Raw genomic sequence first — 20,166 nt, 5'->3', positions numbered from 1 at the left:
CCGTCCGTGGGAATTAGCCCTTAGGGTAAAGAGGATTGTCTTCACTGTGTGATATCTCTCTTTCGGTATTACAGAGCTGTGCACATGTAGGATAGCCAAGTCAGGGGTTGGGGTTGCAGAGGTGCAATGAAAGACACCCCTCAGAGGAGTGGTGCAGTAATCAGAAGCATGCAGGTCTGCTAAACAGAAGTTTTCTCCAATTGAGGCTTAGGCTGGGGGTTTCTCAATATAGGTACAACTTATGATGGTTTAAGTTCAAGGCACAAAAATGGAGCCGCTTCAAAAACTAAGTTATATCTGAAGCACCAAGCATTTGTACCTTGAAGTTGCAGGAAACCATGATGACCCTGTTAGTTTAAGGGATTTAATTTGCTTCCTTAACCCTTTGCAATCCATTTTTGGATTCAGGGTTTCCTAGGGGGTTCTCTCTTTCTGCCATTATACAATGGTTTCATCTGCTGGATAGAGCCAGTACTGCAGTATATGACATGCTGGAGATGCCCCCGACAACAGAGCGGACAGTAATATACAGTAAGAATACCCTGCCGGACGTCTTCCAACAATGTAGCTGTACAGCCTTCAATCTGAATGTCTTTAGACATCAGACAGTGGATTGGAAAGGGTTAAGCCTGCGGTCCGTGGGACTGTTTAATAACACCGCGGATGATCAGCTGCAATGATGATTGCTACATAGCCTATGAATATTCTGTCCCTGGTGGTGTTTAAGACTTTCAGTCTCTTTCACAGCTTGTGTCCTGCCAGGCATCTTACAGAGGACAGTTTATGTCCTGCAAGGCTTGCGTTCAGCTTGGTTACCACCAGTCTAACTTAACTACTTTCCCAGTGGGATAGACAGCTTTCTCCTCAATATCCTCTCCTCAGGGCAGTTTGTTACACCCCCTCAGCCTTTGGATGTTGGCTGCTATCAATCTTCATTGGAAGTGCCGGGAGTGGAACCCCAGGTTATCAGCTTATCACGCACATACTAAATTTTGAAAGGGGTTGCTTCTCATGAGGCAACCAGGGTTCCCTCTAAGCTGTACACTCTTGAATTTGCGTTATTAAGAACTAGTCAACATGTAAAGTCAACAGAACTGGTTGCACAGCGCTGCAGCCATGGTTCCACTGACTCTATCCCTGTATTTTTTTTTAGATCTACCTCTATTCTTCCGGTTGACTCCTCTAAGGTCTAGCTCAGGGTATGGTCAAGTAAGAGGTCCCCACCGCTCACTGCCAATGGGTGTTTGTTGGACTCTCAATCAAGCTCAATATTACCCATTGACAGTGAGTGATGGGGACTGCACACTTGACAAATTAACAGCATTTGGAGCCAGACCTGAAAAGAGCCTATTCGGATTATTGCAGCTAGGTAAGACAAAAAATAGGGTAGAGTTAAAAGGGCTGCGGCTGCAGAGTTAAACATCCAGACCCACTTTACAACAGGACAGGTCCTCTTAAAGATTGTAAGCCATAGGGACGGCTAGAGCAATTATTGGTCTTGTTGAGCCTCATTTGTAGCTTATTTTTGGCTTTTCCAAAGCAACACAGGTTAAAGCGACCCTCAAGTTGCAGTTCGAATTTCTGTCTGGGAACAGGAAGGAGAGGAGAGTAAAGGACCAGCAGTTATAAGTCTCTGCTGCTCCTCCTATCCAACAATTCTGGGCCCTGCTTTTGGCTGTACAAAATGACTGCAGCAAATTTCTAATTTCCTAATGCATACTATGCATTGCTCTCTGATTGGCCATTGGTGATCATGTGAGCAGCTTTAGCCATTCAGAGAGCAGGTATAATACACTGATATTCTAGCACTACCAATGCTCTGTGGGGAATAGGTAGTCTGAAGATTGCGTTGGCCATCTTGAATGACCAAATCTAGGACCTGGAATCGATGAATTGGAGGGACAGCAGACAACAAATGCAGGTGATATATCCCTGCCCCCCCATTGGCCCTGAGACATAATTTTGTCCTGAAACTGAGGGGTCAGTTTAAAGCAAACAGTGGAGACAACCTATTTCACTTCAGAAGAAGTTGTCGAAATCAAATAAAACTTTCTCTGTGTGATTGTAACACTGATATAAGTGATTAAAATATCAGAGCAAAAGGAGAATTTATTGCAAAAAACTGAACTCTTAAAGGGAAGCTCTAGTACCCTGTTATACCACCTCTAGCTTGGATACAAGATGTGATATGGGGGGCATGGAGGCTTTAGTACCCTGTTGTACCACCTCTAGCTTGGATACAAGATGTGATACGGGAGGCATGGAGGCTTTAGTACCCTGTTGTACTGCCTGTAGCTTGGATACAAGATGTGATACGGGAGGGCATGGAGGCTCTAGTATCCTGTTGTACCACCTCTAGCTTGGATACAAGATGTCATACGAGGGAAATGGAGGGTCTAGTACCCTGTTTTACCACCTCTAGCTTGGATACATGATGTGATATGGGCAGGTATGGAGGCTCTTGTACCCTTTTGTACCACCTCTAGCTTGGATACAAGATGTGATATGGGCAGGCATGGAGGCTTTAGTACTCTGTTGTACCACCTCTAGCTTGGATACAAGATGTGGGCATTGAGGCTCCAGTACCCTGTTGTACCACCTCTAGCTTGGATACAAGATGTGATATGGGTGGGCATGGAGGCTCTAGGAATCTGTTGTACTGCCTCTAGTTTGGATACAAGATGTGATACGGGGGGCATGGACGCTCTAGTACCCTGTTGTACCACCTCTAGGTTAGATACAAGTTGTGATACAAGGGGCATGGAGGCTTCAGTACCCTGTTATACCATCTCTAGCTTGGATTCAAGATATGATAGAGGTGGGCATGGAAGCTCTAGTACCCTGTTATACCACTTCTAGCTTGGATACGCGATGTGATACGGGTGGGCATTGAGGCTCTAGTACCCTGTTGTACCACCTCTAGCTTGAATACAAGATGTGATATGAGTGGGCATGGAGGCTCTAGTACCCTGTTGTACTTCCTCTAGGTTGGATACAAGATGTGATATGAGTGCGCCTGGAGGCTCTAGTACCCTGTTGTACTTCCTCTAGGTTGGATACAAGACGTGATACAGGCGTGCAATGCGGGCATGGAGGCTCTAGTACCCTGTTGTACCGCCTCTAGCTTGGATACAAGATGTGATACGGTCAGGCATGGAGGCTCTAGTACCCTGTTGTACCGCCTCTAGCTTGGATACAAGATGTGATATGGGTGGGCCTGGAGGCTCTAGTACCCTGTTGTACTTCCTCTAGGTTGGATACAAGACGTGATACAGGCGTGCAATGCGGGCATGGAGGCTCTAGTACCCTGTTGTACCGCCTCTAGCTTGGATACAAGATGTGATACGGTCAGGCATGGAGGCTCTAGTACCCTGTTGTACCGCCTCTAGCTTGGATACAAGATGTGATATCGGTGGGCATGGAGGCTCTAGTACCCTGTTGTACCGCCTCTAGCTTGGATACAAGATGTGATATGGGTGGGCGTGGAGGCTCTAGTACCCTGTTGTACCGCCTCTAGCTTGGATACAAGATGTGATATGGGTGGGCGTGGGGGCATACTGGTTCCATTTGGTGTCTTGAGGCATATCACTTTACATTTACTGTAACTGAACCTCTGGATAGTGCAAACTCGTAGGCTGTTGAAGTTGGCGTCCCACATGCTCCCATACATATTCTAAATCTAGCGCTAGGGCAGCCACGGACATGTGACGATATTGTGGAGGCATTACTGTGACTCCCTTGTGTGTGCGGCCGAGCATTATCCTGCTGCCTCTTGGAAGCCGCCATGAGAGGAACACATGTGGCTGCAGGATGTCCTGAACATATCATCATTGTCCCTCATACCACTACTATGGGTGGACAACTGTCATATATGATGGCCCCCAGACCATCACACCAGCAGTGGGGGTAGTGTGCCACTCCACAGCAAAGGCTGAGTTGAGAAGCTCATCCCTAATTCCCCAGACACGAACACAGCCCTCCTCAGTGCCCAAACTAAACCTGGATTAGTTGCTGGAGACACTTTGTAGTAGTCCAGTTTTGTCACTTACAACACTACTACAAATGGAAGTGATGGTGGGTCGGTGTCAAAGGCAGTAAACTTAATGAGCACCATGAAACCAAATGTCCTTCAGCCAAGCGCCTGGAAATGGTTCCAACAGACTCAGAGGTCAGTAATAATGACGCCCCCTGTCTCTGGATGGCGGACAACGAAACAGTTGGAGCTGCTCCTGCTTGTCAGATGATTGGACAATCCTCTCTACTGGTCGTCTGTTGAGTGCACTCTGAGCTTGGTTGTCTTTTGTGCTCTCAGGCGTCCACTGGTCCCAACACCTCCTAACAGTCTGGTCAGAACGGCCCAGTGGCGACAATTCATTGCTACGACCATCCAGCTTCTCACATTCCAATAATGCGCCCCTCTCAGACTCTGCTAACTGGGCGAAATCTCTTCTCTACGTCGTAGAGTCTAGTGGTCAACAAGCTCTACACAAGCAGAAGAAGAGGTCACTACACGCAAGGAGCCTTCAAGAGCCTTTTATAGGCCAAGGGGGGAACCAGTTTTAGGGCCTCAGGTGACAAGACTGTCCATCTAATCACCACAACTCTCATCATTTGTATATCCGCCTGAGATGCAACTGCATGCTGAGTTCTGCAGCAAAACACAGCTTCCAGGTACCTGATTCTTTTTTACAAAAAGTGTACAATAAATACTACTGCTCCTTTTAGCATTTCCAGTCAACTACTAAACTTTCCATTATGTTCTGTAACTACTCTGTAAATGTGTATTAATATAAAGTAGTAATTTAGTAAAACTAATATTATGTAAATTGCAACTTTTCTATGATTATAAGAAAATGGTAAGAAATTAATTGAAAAGATTGAGAATAAAGTTTGACTTGCTCTGCTAAAACGGAGGTGATATGCCTCTACATATAAATATCAAGTTATCTGCTAATTAAAGTTAGAACTGTGCTGGGAAAAGAAGGATTAAGGAATAATATTTTACATTTTCAAATAGTTCGAGGGGAAGGATTATGTTACGTGATGACTTTGTCACGCACATTGATTTCGTTTACTCACTGTATGTTTTAAAATAGACACAGGTTTCAAAGAATCTTATACCTCCCTCTAGTGGTCACTTACAATATAGCGTATGCTTTACTATTTCTACAGTAAATTATATAGCTATCAAGATCAACTTCGAAGAAGGGCTACAGTATAGCAAAACTTGTCTTTTTCACAAGTTCTCATGATTGTTAGAAGGTGAATGCAGCAGAGAAATATAATAATAAGAGCTGTAAATTTGAGTTTGGTATATATGCTAAAGAAATTAATATATTCAAATTCTGGGGTAGTTGGGGGTGCCTGAATCTGTTATTGGGATTGGGAGAGAAAAGTGGAAAGTGCTGTATTAGGCCAGTCTGTTAGGGCAATAATAACATGGTTCTAGTTTTCTCTCGTCTCCCTCTGCTATGGGAGTATATTACTATTTTATGTATAGTTTTTTGTAATAAGTGTAATTGTCATGAGAAGATAAAAAATGATCAATACAATATGCAAAGGAGGAAAACATAAATATTTATATACAATGTTCCCTCTAAGCCTTTCTTGCCTTCTTAATTAGGTGATATAAAGGCCCATTTACATGCAAAGATAATTTTTCAAACAATCATTTTAGCGATCATTTTGCATAAAGTGTTAATGGACATTAATGTCCGTTAACACTTTATCATCTTCATTTGCCTGTAAAAAGGCCTCTGGAGCGGTCTGCAGAGCCCAGCCTGTAGACTGGGCACTGCACACCGCTCCATTGTTTTCGTCGGGGCTGCCTGCAGATTACAATGTCATCTTCTATCTCCCACTGAGAACACAGCATGTGGTCTGTTGAGAGATACTTTATCTCTCCGCTACTGAATGATCGATTTTAAGTTCACCTTAAAATCATCGTTCAGACAAAAGTACACAATGCCCGCGTTTACATGCAACGATTATCGCTCATTTGTGGTTGTTCAAACTAATTTTGATCGATATTCGTTGTGTGTAAATGGGCCTTAAGACAGTAGCAAATATTACTGTATAGCAATAACTAATTTGCCATAAATAGCTATTGTAGTTAATGGGTTTATGGTGATGTCCCTTGGGTCTAGGGCAGAAAACAAATGAATGTCTTCAAACCTGGTGATCTAGGGTTAATGTCTGCATCTCTGGTGGTCTAGGGCAGATAAGGGGTAAAAGGGGTTATTCCATAGCAGACAGGATTGTTGAGATGGCAATACCAGACCCTTTGGCACAGACAGAGGTTGTTGAGATTACAGAAACAGCTGCACTGACTCTTCTAAACTGTCTTCATAACTCCCATATAAGTGAAGGAAAATTACTGAAACAGAACAGCACAATGAACTATGCTGCTTTTCTAACTCCCATTAACTTCTATAGAAGTTAAGGAAACAGTGTATAAGAACTATATTGGTTGTTTCCGTAATCCTAGCCACCAGTGGCTACTTAAATGAGCTGGGACAGGGTCTAGGAACCTCCATTCTGGCAAAAGGTGCAGGTCGCAGAGGTGGAACTTCCACCTACCAGATATTTAGTGCCATAAATGTCTAGGATGGGAATACATCTTTGACCCCTTTATCACTGATGGTGTACATTGTACTTCACAAGTATGATATGGGCTTAGGAGCTGAATTATTAGTCATAGCGTTATCCATGGCGATAAATCGCCTGCGGATCATGCTATGAAAAGCTTTCAATAGGCTAACTATGGAAAGCGCAGCCCGACATCCACGAGCAGAGAATCATAGCGATTCTCCACTCGCGGGATTAAAGTTGCGGCTTGCTGCGATTCTCCACGGTGAGCCTTTCTATAGATAGGCTCATCGTGGAGACCTGTCAGTTCTCCCTCCTCCTCCCCCGTGGTGGAATATCCCTAGCGATATTCCGTCGTGGCCGTGGGCAGGGGGTCTAAAACAGATGACACCTGCCTGCAAGGGTTGGAATGAGGGATAACTCTGATTCCAGCTTCTGAAACACTTAGATGTCAGGGTCAATGCTGATCACAGAATCCAAGCTGTTAAACGGGGGCATCCTCCATCATGTCGTTGCTTCAGGCCTCCTGCACACGGGCGGATTTGCATTGGGGGATTTTGCCCCATAATTCTGCAGCACATCCAGCCCGTAGCATGCTATGAGAAAACGCAATTTCCTGCTCACAAGGGGAAATCGATTGAAGTCAATGGGAGCCGTCCATCCCGCAGCCATTCTGCAATCATCATTGCAGAATGGTTGCAGGAGCCGCATCATTGCCATAGCGCGGCATCCTTTGTACTGCGCATGTGCCAGCTGGCGCTCCAGCCAGCACATTTGCAGCAGAGGAGAAGACGGCGGAGAGGTAAGCTTTGGTCTTTGGCTGGGCACCCCGGTTGAACTCCGCTGCGGGAATCCCGCATACGGGGTCCAACCCGCCCGTGTGCTTGCGGCCTTATGATCAGTGGGGTTCTAACAGCTGGGAACTCTACTAATCTCAAGAACGAGGGTACTGACAGTCCCAGATAAATGGAACAGAGGACAAGCATGCATGCTCTTGCTCCATTTATTACAATGAAAGTCCTGCAAATTGCCAAGTACAAGCACTTGGCAATCCTAGGCCCTGTCATTGAAATGAATTCAGTGAAAGACGAGGATAGGGGATAACTTTTTATCTTGGAACAATCCCTTTTAGGCTGACACTACAGGAATAATACACTACACTTCAGAGGTATAGCAATGTATTAAACCAGCTATCAGGATATTCTATGTTCAAGTTGCTTTGAGGGACTAAAAGCAAATGTAAGGAAAAGTTCAGGTCCATAAAAGTCCAAATTATAAAAAAAATATAGTGTTATTTTGTGGTGTTGAACGTCATGGGAAAAAAGGGCATATAATGCCAGCATTGTGTGTGTGTGTGTGTGTAGGGGGGGGGGGGGGGGGGCTTGGTTACCCCACTTCCCAAAAAATTTTGCTAAAAATTGATCAAAAAGTCATATGTTCCCCAAAAGAGTAGCTGGTCCCACAAAAAAAACAAGACCTCACACAGTTCCTTTGCAAGAAAAATTTTAAACAAGTAATATGACTCATAGTCAGAAAGTAATTCATTATCTTTTTTTAACATTTTTTTAACTTTTAAAAGTAGTAACAGGTAAAAACTATATAAATGTGGTATCATTGTCATTGTTCTGACCTACAAAAGGAAGTGCATGTCATTTTTTTCACAGGGTGAAACCATAAAAACAAAACAAAAAACTATGGAATAATTTAATTTGTCTTCCACTGTACCCCATCATTTCTTTAAAGTTTTCTAATACATTATCTGGTACCATTAAAATGACAATCTGATTTTCAGACAAAATTCTGTCCTGGGACCTGAGGGGCTCAGGGTTATTATGTCTGCACTTGTTCTTATGCTGTCTGTCTAGGGGTCATGGTTCCCATTTTTACTGATGCAAGATGGTCAACAGTCTTCTGATTACTTAATCCCCATAATGTATTGCTAGTGTTAGATTTCCAATGCACTATTCTCCGATTGGCCACTGCTGCTCATATGATCAGCACTAGCTATTCAGAGAGCAGTGCACACTTGGCATTCGCTAGATAGAAAATTGCAGTGGCCATTTTGGATGGCCGAAAAACAAGACTGAAACCTGTGGATCTGATGTATGGCAGAAAGAAGAACAAGTACAAGTAATATACTCTCTCTCTCTGCTCCCGGGATTGAAACTTGTGCCAGATACGAGAGGGTCACTTTAAAGAACACAACAGATCCCACAAAAAACAAACATATGGCTATGTTGATGAAAAACTAAAGTTATGGCAAGGATGAAAAACTGATAATGAAAAAGCCAAAAAAAAAGGCTGGCCATGAAAGTGTTAACTCTGTAGTGCCTTCTTTCTCTCTGTAGGGTGTAGAGAAGGGGGCTCAGAGTCTATGCATTGCATCATGAGATGATGAGTGGAGGTAGAGCATTCCAGAGTATGTGAGAAGCACAGGAGAAATCTTAGAGATGATGGTTGGAAGAACAGACAAAAGGAAAGTAGTGACGATGATTTTGCAAGGATCTATCAAATGTACTGGAAGCCAGTATCTAGGGGGAATTCAAATGGTTAATAACCTTGTTTTCCATGGAATGCACAGGAACTCACATTACTTACCATTGCATATCTCACCACTAGACTATCAGAAAGGTACTGGCCGACCAAGAAGAGCCAACAAAATAGCAGGACACACTAACAGACTGCGGTAATTTGTGTTGCCTTGTGTGCTATTCACACATATACACAGGCAGTAATATACTAGATGCAAGCTTGTAACATTGGATACACCAGATCCCCATACACTATTTCTTAACATACCACGCATGCTCAGTTTGATTGTTTGAAAAGTCCATTTATGTACTCTGGGTACGTATAACATAAATATTTCCTTACCTACAATGGCTATATCACTTTCTTATCTGATGTCCACCTAGAGAACTGTCTCAGGCTGCATGAGGTTGTCTGCTCTTTGCAACTGTTGGCAGCTCCAAAGCAATTGATCACTGTGTATCAGTCTCCTATCTGTCCTCACTGGGATCCTGTAACGTTCAGTTAGAGGTTCATGTGAACAGAATAGATGGGATAACTCTTGTGGCTAGACTGCGTCCTGACTGCAATGAGAACACCGTAGACTTGTAAGAGCCCATGTATCCATATAACAATTGGATATTTGAGGTAACTCACTCACCATCCACTGATCAAGTAACGTATGTGCCTGCATTGGTGACATACCATAATATTCCAACATTTCACTATTCATCTGCCAGACAACTGTATGCAGATATGAGCCATATTTCATATTGAGATGTTATATAAACACATTACTACTTATCTTCTCTAACACAAATACTCTTAAATTCTCTGCTGGTCCTTAAAGTTAACAGGAAACTTTTTACCCTTTTGACCTTAGCACTGCAATTCTAAGTGATAAACTAAACATTCATGAAATCTTAATGAGATGGGAAATTAGTCTATTCTCATATTTCAACAAGTGACATTACACCGCAGTCTTCTCATTGGCAGATACACCACAACTGGTGCAAGACGTTTATCCTAAAATCGTTTTTATTTGTCACTATTTTTTTTTTCAAAAAGTACCTACGGTAGCAGAGAACATTTGCCTGGAGCAAAAAGAAGGAATGCCCAGACACAAAAAGCTTGTAGCCTCTGAAAATGAAGGTAATGCTACACTGATTATGTAACTTTATTTCAGTTTACTTATTTTAGATGTTTCTTTTTAACTTTGTCATTCCAAGTTTTAGTACTATTTATACTACTATTTATGCTAGTACTATGTATACTATTATTTATACTACTATTTATACTATTATTTATACTACTATTTATGCTAGCACTATGTATACTATTATTTATACTACTATTTATACTATTATTTATACTACTATTTATGCTAGCACTATGTATACTATTATTTATACTACTATTTATGCTAGCACTATATATACTGTTATTTATACTAATACTATTTATACTACTATTTATGGTAGTACTGTATACTCTATTATTTATACTACTATTTATGCTAGCACTATGTATACTATTATTTATACTACTATTTATGCTAGCACTATATATACTGTTATTTATACTAATACTATTTATACTACTATTTATGGTTGTACTGTATACTCTATTATTTATACTACTATTTCTATTACTTTAGTATATAGTTGGAAGCAAATATATTACATTGAGTATAATTAAGCTTTGCTATTTGTAGGAACATGTTTGAGTGTACAAATGACAGACAGATAGATAGATGTTCATGAGATAGATGGTTAGAGAGATAGATAGATATGAGATAGATAGAGATAGATAGAGAGAAAGATGGTTAGAGAGATAGATAGATAGATGGTTAGAGAGATAGATGGTTAGAGAGATAGATAGATATAGATAGATAGATGGTTAGAGAGATAGATGGTTAGAGAGATAGATAGATAGATAGATGGTTAGAGAGATAGATGGTTAGATAGATAGATACCGTGTTTCCCCCAAAATAAATTAATTGTTAGCAGGGCTTAATTTTGGAGTAGGGCTTATATTTCAAGCATCCTCAAAAAGCCTGAAAAATCATTTTGCATCCTCAAAAATTCTGGAAATTCATGCTATGTCTTATTTTCAGGGTATGTCTTATTTTCAGGGAAACAGGGTAGATAGATAGATAGATAGATATGAGAGATATATATATATATAGAGAGAAAGATGGTTAGAGAGATAGATATAGATAGACAGATGGTTAGATAGATAGATAGGAGCTAGATGGATAGATGGATGGATAGATGTTAAGATCGATAGATAGGTATAAGATAGATAGATATGAGATAAATACATAGATAGATAGATAGATAGATATGAGACAGACAGACAGATAGATAGATAGATAGATAGAAAGATGGTTAGAGAGATAGATAGATATAGATAGATGGTTAGATAGATAGATAGATAGATAGATAGATAGATAGATAGATAGATAGATATAGATAGATGGTTAGAGAACTAGATGGTTAGATAGATATGAGATAGATAGATAGATAGATATGAGATAGATAGATAGATAGATAGATAGATAGATAGATAGATAGATAGATATGAGATAGATAGATATGAGATAGATAGATAGATAGATAGATAGATAGATAGATAGATAGATATGAGTTAGATAGATAGATAGATAGATAGATAGATAGATATGAGATAGATAGATAGATATGAGATAGATAGATATGAGATAGATAGATATGAGATAGATAGATAGATAGATAGATAGATATGAGATAGATAGATAGATAGATAGATAGATAGATAGATAGGAGCTAGATGGATGGATGGATAGATTTTAAGATCGATAAATGTATAGATGGATAGATGGTTAGATAGACAGATACCATGTTTTATTGCGTGTTGTTCTCTTTAATGGTCATTAAATTAGATTTCTTTTTCTTTTGGATGATTTCACATACAGGTGTAAGTTACAGTGTTTGTTCTAGTTTTTCATTCAGTTTTTTGAAGCAAGGCCAAGTGGATCCAGCAGGAAAAATATTAGAAGTTCTTCCTTTACATTTCCCATTCCTTCTGAATTCACTCCTGATTCCTCAAAAAACTGCATCACAAACTGCCACAAAAATGGTGTTGTCACCTTTTTTAAACTCTGTGTGTAAAACCCTCCTGTAGTTCAAATTCTGAAGCTGTGTTCACATGCGATCTCAGAAAACTGCGGCAAAAGATGCTGTGTGGTTGCAATGTGTGAACCGAACCCGAGGGAACCACATTTACTCATATATCTTGGGTACCTTTTTTTCAATACATTTTCTAATCTATCTATTGTATATAGTGCTTTGACCACTAGGTTTGTTATTTAAAGGGGCTGCCCCACTCTTTACTATTACCTATCTTCAATGTAGGCTATCAGTAGCAGATTGGCAGGGATCTGCAGCTCAGGATTCCAGCTGATCCCTGGGTCGGTTACTGTTGGTACAGAGCTGTCTGTGCCAGAAACAGACAGCTCCACACATTGCGCAGTGGCCCCAGCTAGTATTCCATGCTGAGTCCCATTGAAGGGAATCTCTCCTATAATATTTTTATACTAAGCACTGTGACTGTAAAAAAGAGGTATGTTTAGAAGGTTTCTTCACCTACATAGAAGGGGGTTCTTTATTGTAAGAGCAGTGAGACTATGGAACTCTCTGCCTGAGGATGTGGTGTTGGCAAACTCACTGAAAGAGTACAAGAGGGGCCTGGACACCTTACTTAAGTGCAACAATATTTGTATATTTACATTTATATCCATTTAATTCCATTCTGCCATTTTTCAAGTGTAACAAATAGCACAGCCAGTCGCCCTATTTCTATGTGAAAGCGGGAAATGTAGCAGAATGGAACAAAATTAAATGGAAATATTTAAGTTTTTATTGAAAACCCACTGAAATCAATGGGGAACAAAACTGAACCATTTAATAGCGTTTTTATTTCAGTTTCTCCTCAAACAGAATCGAGAAATGGAAATGCATAACTAAGGCTAACATCAGTGTAAAAGAGCCCTTACGTCAGTGGTATAGCCACTGATTCATTCAGAAGGGCTGTTGATTCGGGAAGTGACATATTTGTCTGGCTGACAGATTTGGAGTCAGAAAAGGAGTTTTTTGCCCAACATAAGGAAAATTGGCTTCCCATGTTTTTTTGGCCTTTATCTGGATCAACATTTCGGTATAAAATGCTGAACTGGATGGACACAAGTCATTTTTAAAGGGGTTGTCCCGCGGCATCAAGTGGGTCTATACACTTCTGTATGGCCATATTAATGCACTTTGTAATATACATTGTGCATTAATTATGAGCCATACAGAAGTTATCAAACGTTTTATACTTACCTGCTCCGTTGCTGGCGTCCTCGTCTCCATGGTGCCGACTAATTTTCGGCCTCCGATGGCCCAATTAGCCGCGCTTGCGCAGTCCGGGTCTTCTGCTTTCTTCAATGGGGCTCCGTGTAGCTCCGCCCCGTCACGTGCCGATTCCAGCCAATCAGGAGGCTGGAATCGGCAATGGACCGCACAGAAGAGCTGCGGTCCACGGAGGAAGAAGATCCCGGCGGCCATCTTCACCGGTAAGTATAGAAGTCACCGGAGCGCGGGGATTAAGGTAAGCGCTGAGCGGTTTTTTTTTTTACGTCCCTGCATCGGGGTTGTCTCGCGCCGAACGGGGGGGGGGGGGGGGGGTTGAAAAAAAAAAAAACCTGTTTCGGCGCGGGACAACCCCTTTAAGCCTTAAAAATGATGTTACTGTGCTTTTTAGTGTGTGTCTACAGTTTATACACAATGGCTATGGAAATAATTCAGTGCAAAATAGTAATCTATGCTTTTCTTTTTGCTCACAGTACAAATTGAGGTGGAAGAAAATGAAGGTAAAACTTCCTGCACTCTATACTCTATTACAAAAGCAACACTTTCTTCCAGCAGCAGCGCCGCACTTGTTCACAGGTTGTGTGTGGTATTGCAACTTAGGTTTGCTTTGCCTCCAAACCAATGGCAGAAGCTTAATTGACATAATTTTCTCTCTATACTTGCTTGCTTGATAATACTCTAGTTTATTGTATTAACCCTTTCCAATCCACTGTCTGACGTCTAAAGACATTATGATTCAAGGCTGTACAGCTCTGATGTTGGAAGACATCCGCCGGGGTTCTCTTACTCTATATTGCCAGCCTCTCTGCTGTCGGAGCCTATCCAATGTGTCACCTCATGCAGTACTGGCTTTAGCCAGCATATAGCGCCGTTGTATAATGGCAGAAAAAGAGTAAGCTCCCTAGGAAAACCAGTATACTAATTGGATTAGAAAAGGTTTTTAATTTAATGTCATTAATTTAATTTTCTTTTATAGAGCGTCTAATTATTGCTTTTTGTTGAAGGAGAAAATGAAGACTCTGAAGAGGAAATTCAACCTCCGAAACGGAGAGAGAAAAATTGGAGAGTACCTGATATGAAGCCTTGGTTGGCAGAATCTGATGACGAGAATCAACAACCCACAAATGAAGAGACAAATGAAGAGGATGGAGAAAACAATCCCGAAGGAAGAAGAGGAAGAAAAGGGAAGAAAGGAGGAGCAGCTAACCGGAAAGCAAGGGAGAATGCCAAGAAGAAGAAAACGGATGAGGAGTAATGATACCTTACTTTACCTTGTTTTATATTATGCATACAACATACTGAAATTATCACCATGGTTGCGCCTTTCAATTAGTAATAGTAAAACTTTACTAGGTCACTTTTTCAGTTCATCTCTATGGAGATTGCTTGCCAGCATGGCCAGCTGATAGCCAACCATCATAATGCAATTTCCATAACTGACATTTAAGATGGTGTTAGTTTAAAAAAAATATATCTTTATTATTATTTAGTGAAGACGAAGATGACATAACTGAAGAAGAAATGGATAAATTAAAAGAAGCTGTGGAAGAGAAAAAGAAACTGATTGCCACTATAAGGAACAAACCTTGGAAGATGAAACAAAAGCTGGAAGTTCTAAAGTAAGAATTGCCTTAACATTTCAAAGATTTCTCAATGATCCCTCTATACCTAGGAAATTCAATTGAAAGTCCTGAAGTTTGGAAGCAGCAGTCTATGGCAGTAATACAGTATTTGAAAGAGGTTTTTCTGTCTGCTTTATACAAAGCTTAACCCTTTCCAATCCAATTTGTATTCTGGTTTTCCTAGGGGCCTTACTCTTTTTCTGCTGTTATGCAATGGCGCTATATGCTGGCTAAAGCCAGTACTGCATGAGGGGACACATTGGATAAGCTCTGACAGCAGAGAGGCTGGCAATATACAGTAAGAGAACCCCGATGGACATCTTCCAACATCGGAGCTGTACAGCCTTAAATCATAATGTCTTTAGACATCAGACAGTGGATTGGAAAGGGTTAATTCTCCTCTAAAACTTACCTTTGCTGATCTTGCAAGATCACTAGCTTTATTACCACTTGTTTTTTGATTTCTAGTTATTCCTTTAAGTACACCTCCACTGAACTTATTCCAGGATTGGAACCATCTTCTATAACGTTTCTTGGCTTCATAGGTGTAACCTCTCTGCCCTTGCTCTTCCAGGCCTCTATTAGAATTATTGTCTGTGACCACAATCATTAGGCCTGTTAGGAGAATATGTCCTGAAGTCTTGATTGACAGATGCTTACAGGAGGTCAGCACGTATGGGGTCTATGAATATCACACAACACATGTCCATGTACTCAGTCAGAGAATCAGAGAGTTGGAAGCGACCTCCATGGACATCGAGTCCAACCACGTGCTTAGCCCTTTGTATCCTGGTTTTCCTAGGGGGCTTACTCTTTTTTTGCCGTTATACAGTGGTGCTTTATGCTGGCTTAAGCCAATACTGCATTAGGTTCAATGTTGGATAGCCTCCGACAGCAGAGAGGCTGGGAATATACAGTAAGAGAACCCCGACAGATGTCTTTCAACATCCGAGCTGTACAGCTTTAAATCATAATGTCTTCAGACGTCAGACAGTGGATTGGAAAGGGTTAATACAGGATTCAATAAGTCATCCCAGGCAAATGCCTGTCCAGCCTTTGTTTGGAGACCTTCATTGAAGGAGAACTCATTGATCACCTTCATTGTCAAAAAGCTTTTCTAATATCTAGTCTGTGTCTCCTCCCTTTCAGTTTCATCCCATTGCTTCTAGCCTTTCCTCTTCCAAATGAGAATAGGGCTGATCCCTCTGCACTGTGACAGCCCTTCAGATATTTGTAGACAGCTATTAAGTCTCCTCTCAACTTAATCACCTTACTGTATATTGTTTTTTGCAAGCTAAACATTCCCAGATCCTTTAACTGTTCCACATAGGTCATTGTTTGCAGACCGCTCACCATCCTGATAGCTTTTCACTGAACTTTGTCAATGTCTATTATGAATTGGGATGCCCAGAACTGAACATAGTACTCCAAATGAGATCTGACCATGGAAGAGTAGAGGGGATAATTACCTCCCGTGATCTAGACTCTATGCTTTTCTTAATACATCTCAGCATGTGTCTTTATTGCTGCTGCATCACACTGCTGACTCATGTTCAGTCTGTGATCTATTGTGTATCCAAGTTTTTTTTTACATGTGCTGTTGTTTAGCCCAATTCCTCCCATTCTGCATATGCTTTTTTTCCTTTTTCTTGCCCAGATGTAGGACTTTGCATTTCTCCCCGTTAAATGCCATCCGGTTAGTCACAACCACTGTTCCAACTTGTCTAGATCTTTTTGAATCCTCATTCTCTTCTCTAGCTTTAGCTATCCCTCCTCGCTTTGTGTCGTTGGTTAATTTGATCAGTTTTCCCTCAATTCCCTCATCTAGATCATTTATAAAAATGTTGAACAACACTGGAACCAGGACAGAGCCTTGTGGTACCCCACTTGAGACATTCTTTCAATTGAAAGTGTGGCCATTTTTGACCGCACTCAGCCAGTTGTGAATGCAATTAACAGCTGCCCTGACAATCTTATATTTGGTCATTTTTTCAACAAGGAGATTATAGGATACTTTGTCAAATGCTTTTCTAAAGCCACGATATGCTATATCTCCTGCATTATCTTGATCAACCCATGGGTGATTTTGTCATAGTAGGAAATTAGATTGTTTGTTACAAACTCATGCTTATTCTTATAAATATGTAATAGCATTACTATGGGCCCACAGTGCACAGGGATCCAAGAGTTGAAGGGCCCAGCCTGCTGAGTCAGCACAGCAGTCAGATCCCTGATTTTAATTTAATTTAGTCTGATTAATTACAAAATTGGGGCCCAACTTCAGTGCTGACCCAGCAGCCCGGGTCCCCTTCCCCTCCTTTACCCCTGTGCAGTGGGCCTTGGCACCTGCCCAGGTTTGCTGGTTACTGGCGCTGTCCAATGCAAGTTGCACTTGAGTTTCTAGGACGCAAGTCGCATGCAGACCTCTGAATAGGGCTTTAAACACATTACCAACGCTGATGCATTCTAGCTAAATATGAGAATAATAGGGAGATTTCTGCTACTGATGTGTTTAGCCCTACATTTTAATCTTACTTTTTCTACTTGTAGGGAAGCTCAAGAATTTGTGGAAAAATTTGAAGGAGCACTTGGAAAGGGAAAGGGGAAAAAGTTTTATGCCTATAAAGTCATGATGCTTAAAGTAAGTATGCACAAATTTGTCAGTAAAAAACAGATAACCAGACGAACTATAGGTCAGCACAATGAGAATCTCCATATATGCATATACAAGTTGGATACTCAGGAAGGCAGGCAGAACTATGGTGCTGGAGAAGAAAGCTGCGTATAGCATGGTCAGCAATGGTTACCAACAAGTTGATCCTAGAGCGTATCAAACCAAAAGTATTGCTAGAGGGCAAAATCACCAAACAGCGGCTCTCATACTTTGGTCATATCATGCGAGCCAATTCTTTGGAAATGACATTGATGTTAAGCACAGTTAGTAGGTTGCGAAGAAGGGGACGCCTAAGAACACGCTGGTTGGATGCAGACAAGGCAGATACAAACATGCATAATGAAGAACTGAAAGAAACAGTCAAGGATAGGAAAGCATGGAGAACGGTAATCCATAAAGTGATCGAAAATCGACCATGACTGAGCAGATTATCATCATCATGATTTGTTTAACCCCTTAAGGACCAAACACAGTAAAATTACAGCACTTGGTCCTGTAGTTAAATCCCAGCCAAGAGTAAAAATATGGTGCAGGATTAAAGCTCTTGTTCCTACAATGTAGCATAAGCAAGTCAGGTCCTTACAGCCAAGGACCCTGAGGAGAAGGTAGAAGGGGTTTTTACCTGCTTTTGCCTCCTCTCTTGCAGACTACATATCGCTCAATGAGCACTATGTAGTGAAGAGAAAAAGTGGAAGTGTCACTTCCGTTATTCGACCCAGCGATCATGTGACCGCCCGGGTGTCCTAGCAGACCCAGATCAACTCTATCAGCTCTGTTAGTAACTGCTATCACTATAGGGGGATGTTTTCCCCTGTAACTCTGGCTCCTATAGATGCTGCTTCTATGGATGTCCCAGTTACGGTGGAAAAGTGTGACATTAAAATAAAGGACAGTGTGAATGACCTCTTGAGGTCCTATATAACATCATGGAGGACATAGATGTTAAAAAATAGATACGAAAATAAGTAAAAACAAATTACAGAGTAAAATAAAAGTATATATAAAAAAGGAAAATGATCCACTGCCTATGTGAAACAATTTGTCGCCATATGCGCCCTATAATCCGAGACTATATAAATTATATATCAAAATGAGGAACCCATTACTGTACTTTATTCTAGCATAATGTACTCATGTTAAAAATAAACTATAAATTGAAAAAAAAACATTTTAGCCCTTAAAAAAAACAAACAACAACAAAAAAAAAAAGACAGTAAAATCACCAAATGGGTAATACTCCTTAACAGTCTTTGGTCCTTTAGAACCAAAACACCCTGGATCTTAAGGAATTAAAAATCCATTTGCAAGTACCAAATTAAGGTATTCTCAGTTGGTGAAGAAATTTTCTTTAACTAGTAAGCTAATTTACAAGGCAAAGTGAGAGCACTTGCTCTGGAGGACGGAGCATGTTCATGCATTACTGCAGACAGCACATCAATTTCAATGAAAAGCATCTAATGCTTAATTACCTTTGAGGGCTCAGTCTGACGAACATCAAAAATTTGCGTGATCGAAGCGGGCGTCACGGTTTAAAAATCGCACTTGGGTGCATTCAAAATTCGCACATAAAGTGCGGTGCCATCGCTATCCCTTGCTGCAGCTATGACAGATACAGCATGGGATTCCTTGGATGTAAAACCCCTAGATGCTATCACACACAAGGGGTTTCACCTTGTGGTCAATGGGAGCCGACGGTAGCCCTATTGCAAACATACAGAAAAGATCGTGATCCTCTGCCACAGCTGTGGCTGAGGATTTCTTCATCTCCACAGGGAGCCCCCTCATCACTAAAGACTGTGACAGTGCTGTCACAGTGTTCAGTGATAAGGGGACTCCCAGCGGGGATGAAAAATTTCCCTGTCACAGCTGTGGAACAGGAGCGTGATGTACTCCCATTGCTTTCAATGGGGCCGGCGCTTCTGCAGCCCCATTGAAAGCAATGGGATGACGGCAAGCCCTGCTGGGATTTTCAAAGAAGGACTTTAAATTTAAGCCCTTCCCTGAAAATCATCCTTAGCTAAAAAAAAAGGTAACTCACCTAGAAGCGCTGATCGGCTCTTCGCTCCATCCACGACAGTGTTCTTCTCTCTTGAAAATGCCCGACTCCAAAAAGCGCTGCCTTTGATTGGCTGAGCAGTGCTGTCTGGAGGCGGGTATTTTCAATCCACGACCACCAGAAGAGAGAAGAACACTGCTGGGGATGAAGTGAAAAGCCAGTCAGCGCTTCTAGGTGAGTTGCCATTTTCTTTTTTACAGCTAGGAATGATTTTCAGGGAAAAGCTTATATTTTAAGTCCTTCTCTGAATATCCTTGCAGGGCTTACTGTCATCCCATGCTTTCAATGGGGCTGCAGAAGCGCTGGCAATGGGAGAACAACGTTCTC

General features: G+C 41.2%; 1 protein-coding gene across 1 annotated transcript in view; it reads left to right on the top strand.

Annotated features, from left to right (window-relative positions):
* Positions 1 to 9,038: 9,038 nt before the first annotated feature.
* The window catches only part of TMC1 (transmembrane channel like 1), a 65,108-nt gene continuing 53,980 nt past the window's right edge, over positions 9,039 to 20,166 (top strand). The window contains exons 1-6 of the mRNA XM_066605007.1: positions 9,039 to 9,219; positions 10,165 to 10,248; positions 13,961 to 13,987; positions 14,492 to 14,738; positions 14,978 to 15,106; positions 17,660 to 17,750. Of these exons, the coding sequence (XP_066461104.1) occupies positions 9,039 to 9,219; positions 10,165 to 10,248; positions 13,961 to 13,987; positions 14,492 to 14,738; positions 14,978 to 15,106; positions 17,660 to 17,750 (759 nt within the window). The remainder of the gene's footprint in view (positions 9,220 to 10,164; positions 10,249 to 13,960; positions 13,988 to 14,491; positions 14,739 to 14,977; positions 15,107 to 17,659; positions 17,751 to 20,166) is intronic.

This window comes from Eleutherodactylus coqui, chromosome 5 (genome assembly GCF_035609145.1).
Source record: "Eleutherodactylus coqui strain aEleCoq1 chromosome 5, aEleCoq1.hap1, whole genome shotgun sequence".
NCBI classification, from domain to species: domain Eukaryota; kingdom Metazoa; phylum Chordata; class Amphibia; order Anura; family Eleutherodactylidae; genus Eleutherodactylus; species Eleutherodactylus coqui.
The sequence above is the reverse complement of the archived record's forward strand: the minus strand, read 5'-3'. Positions and strand labels throughout refer to the sequence as shown.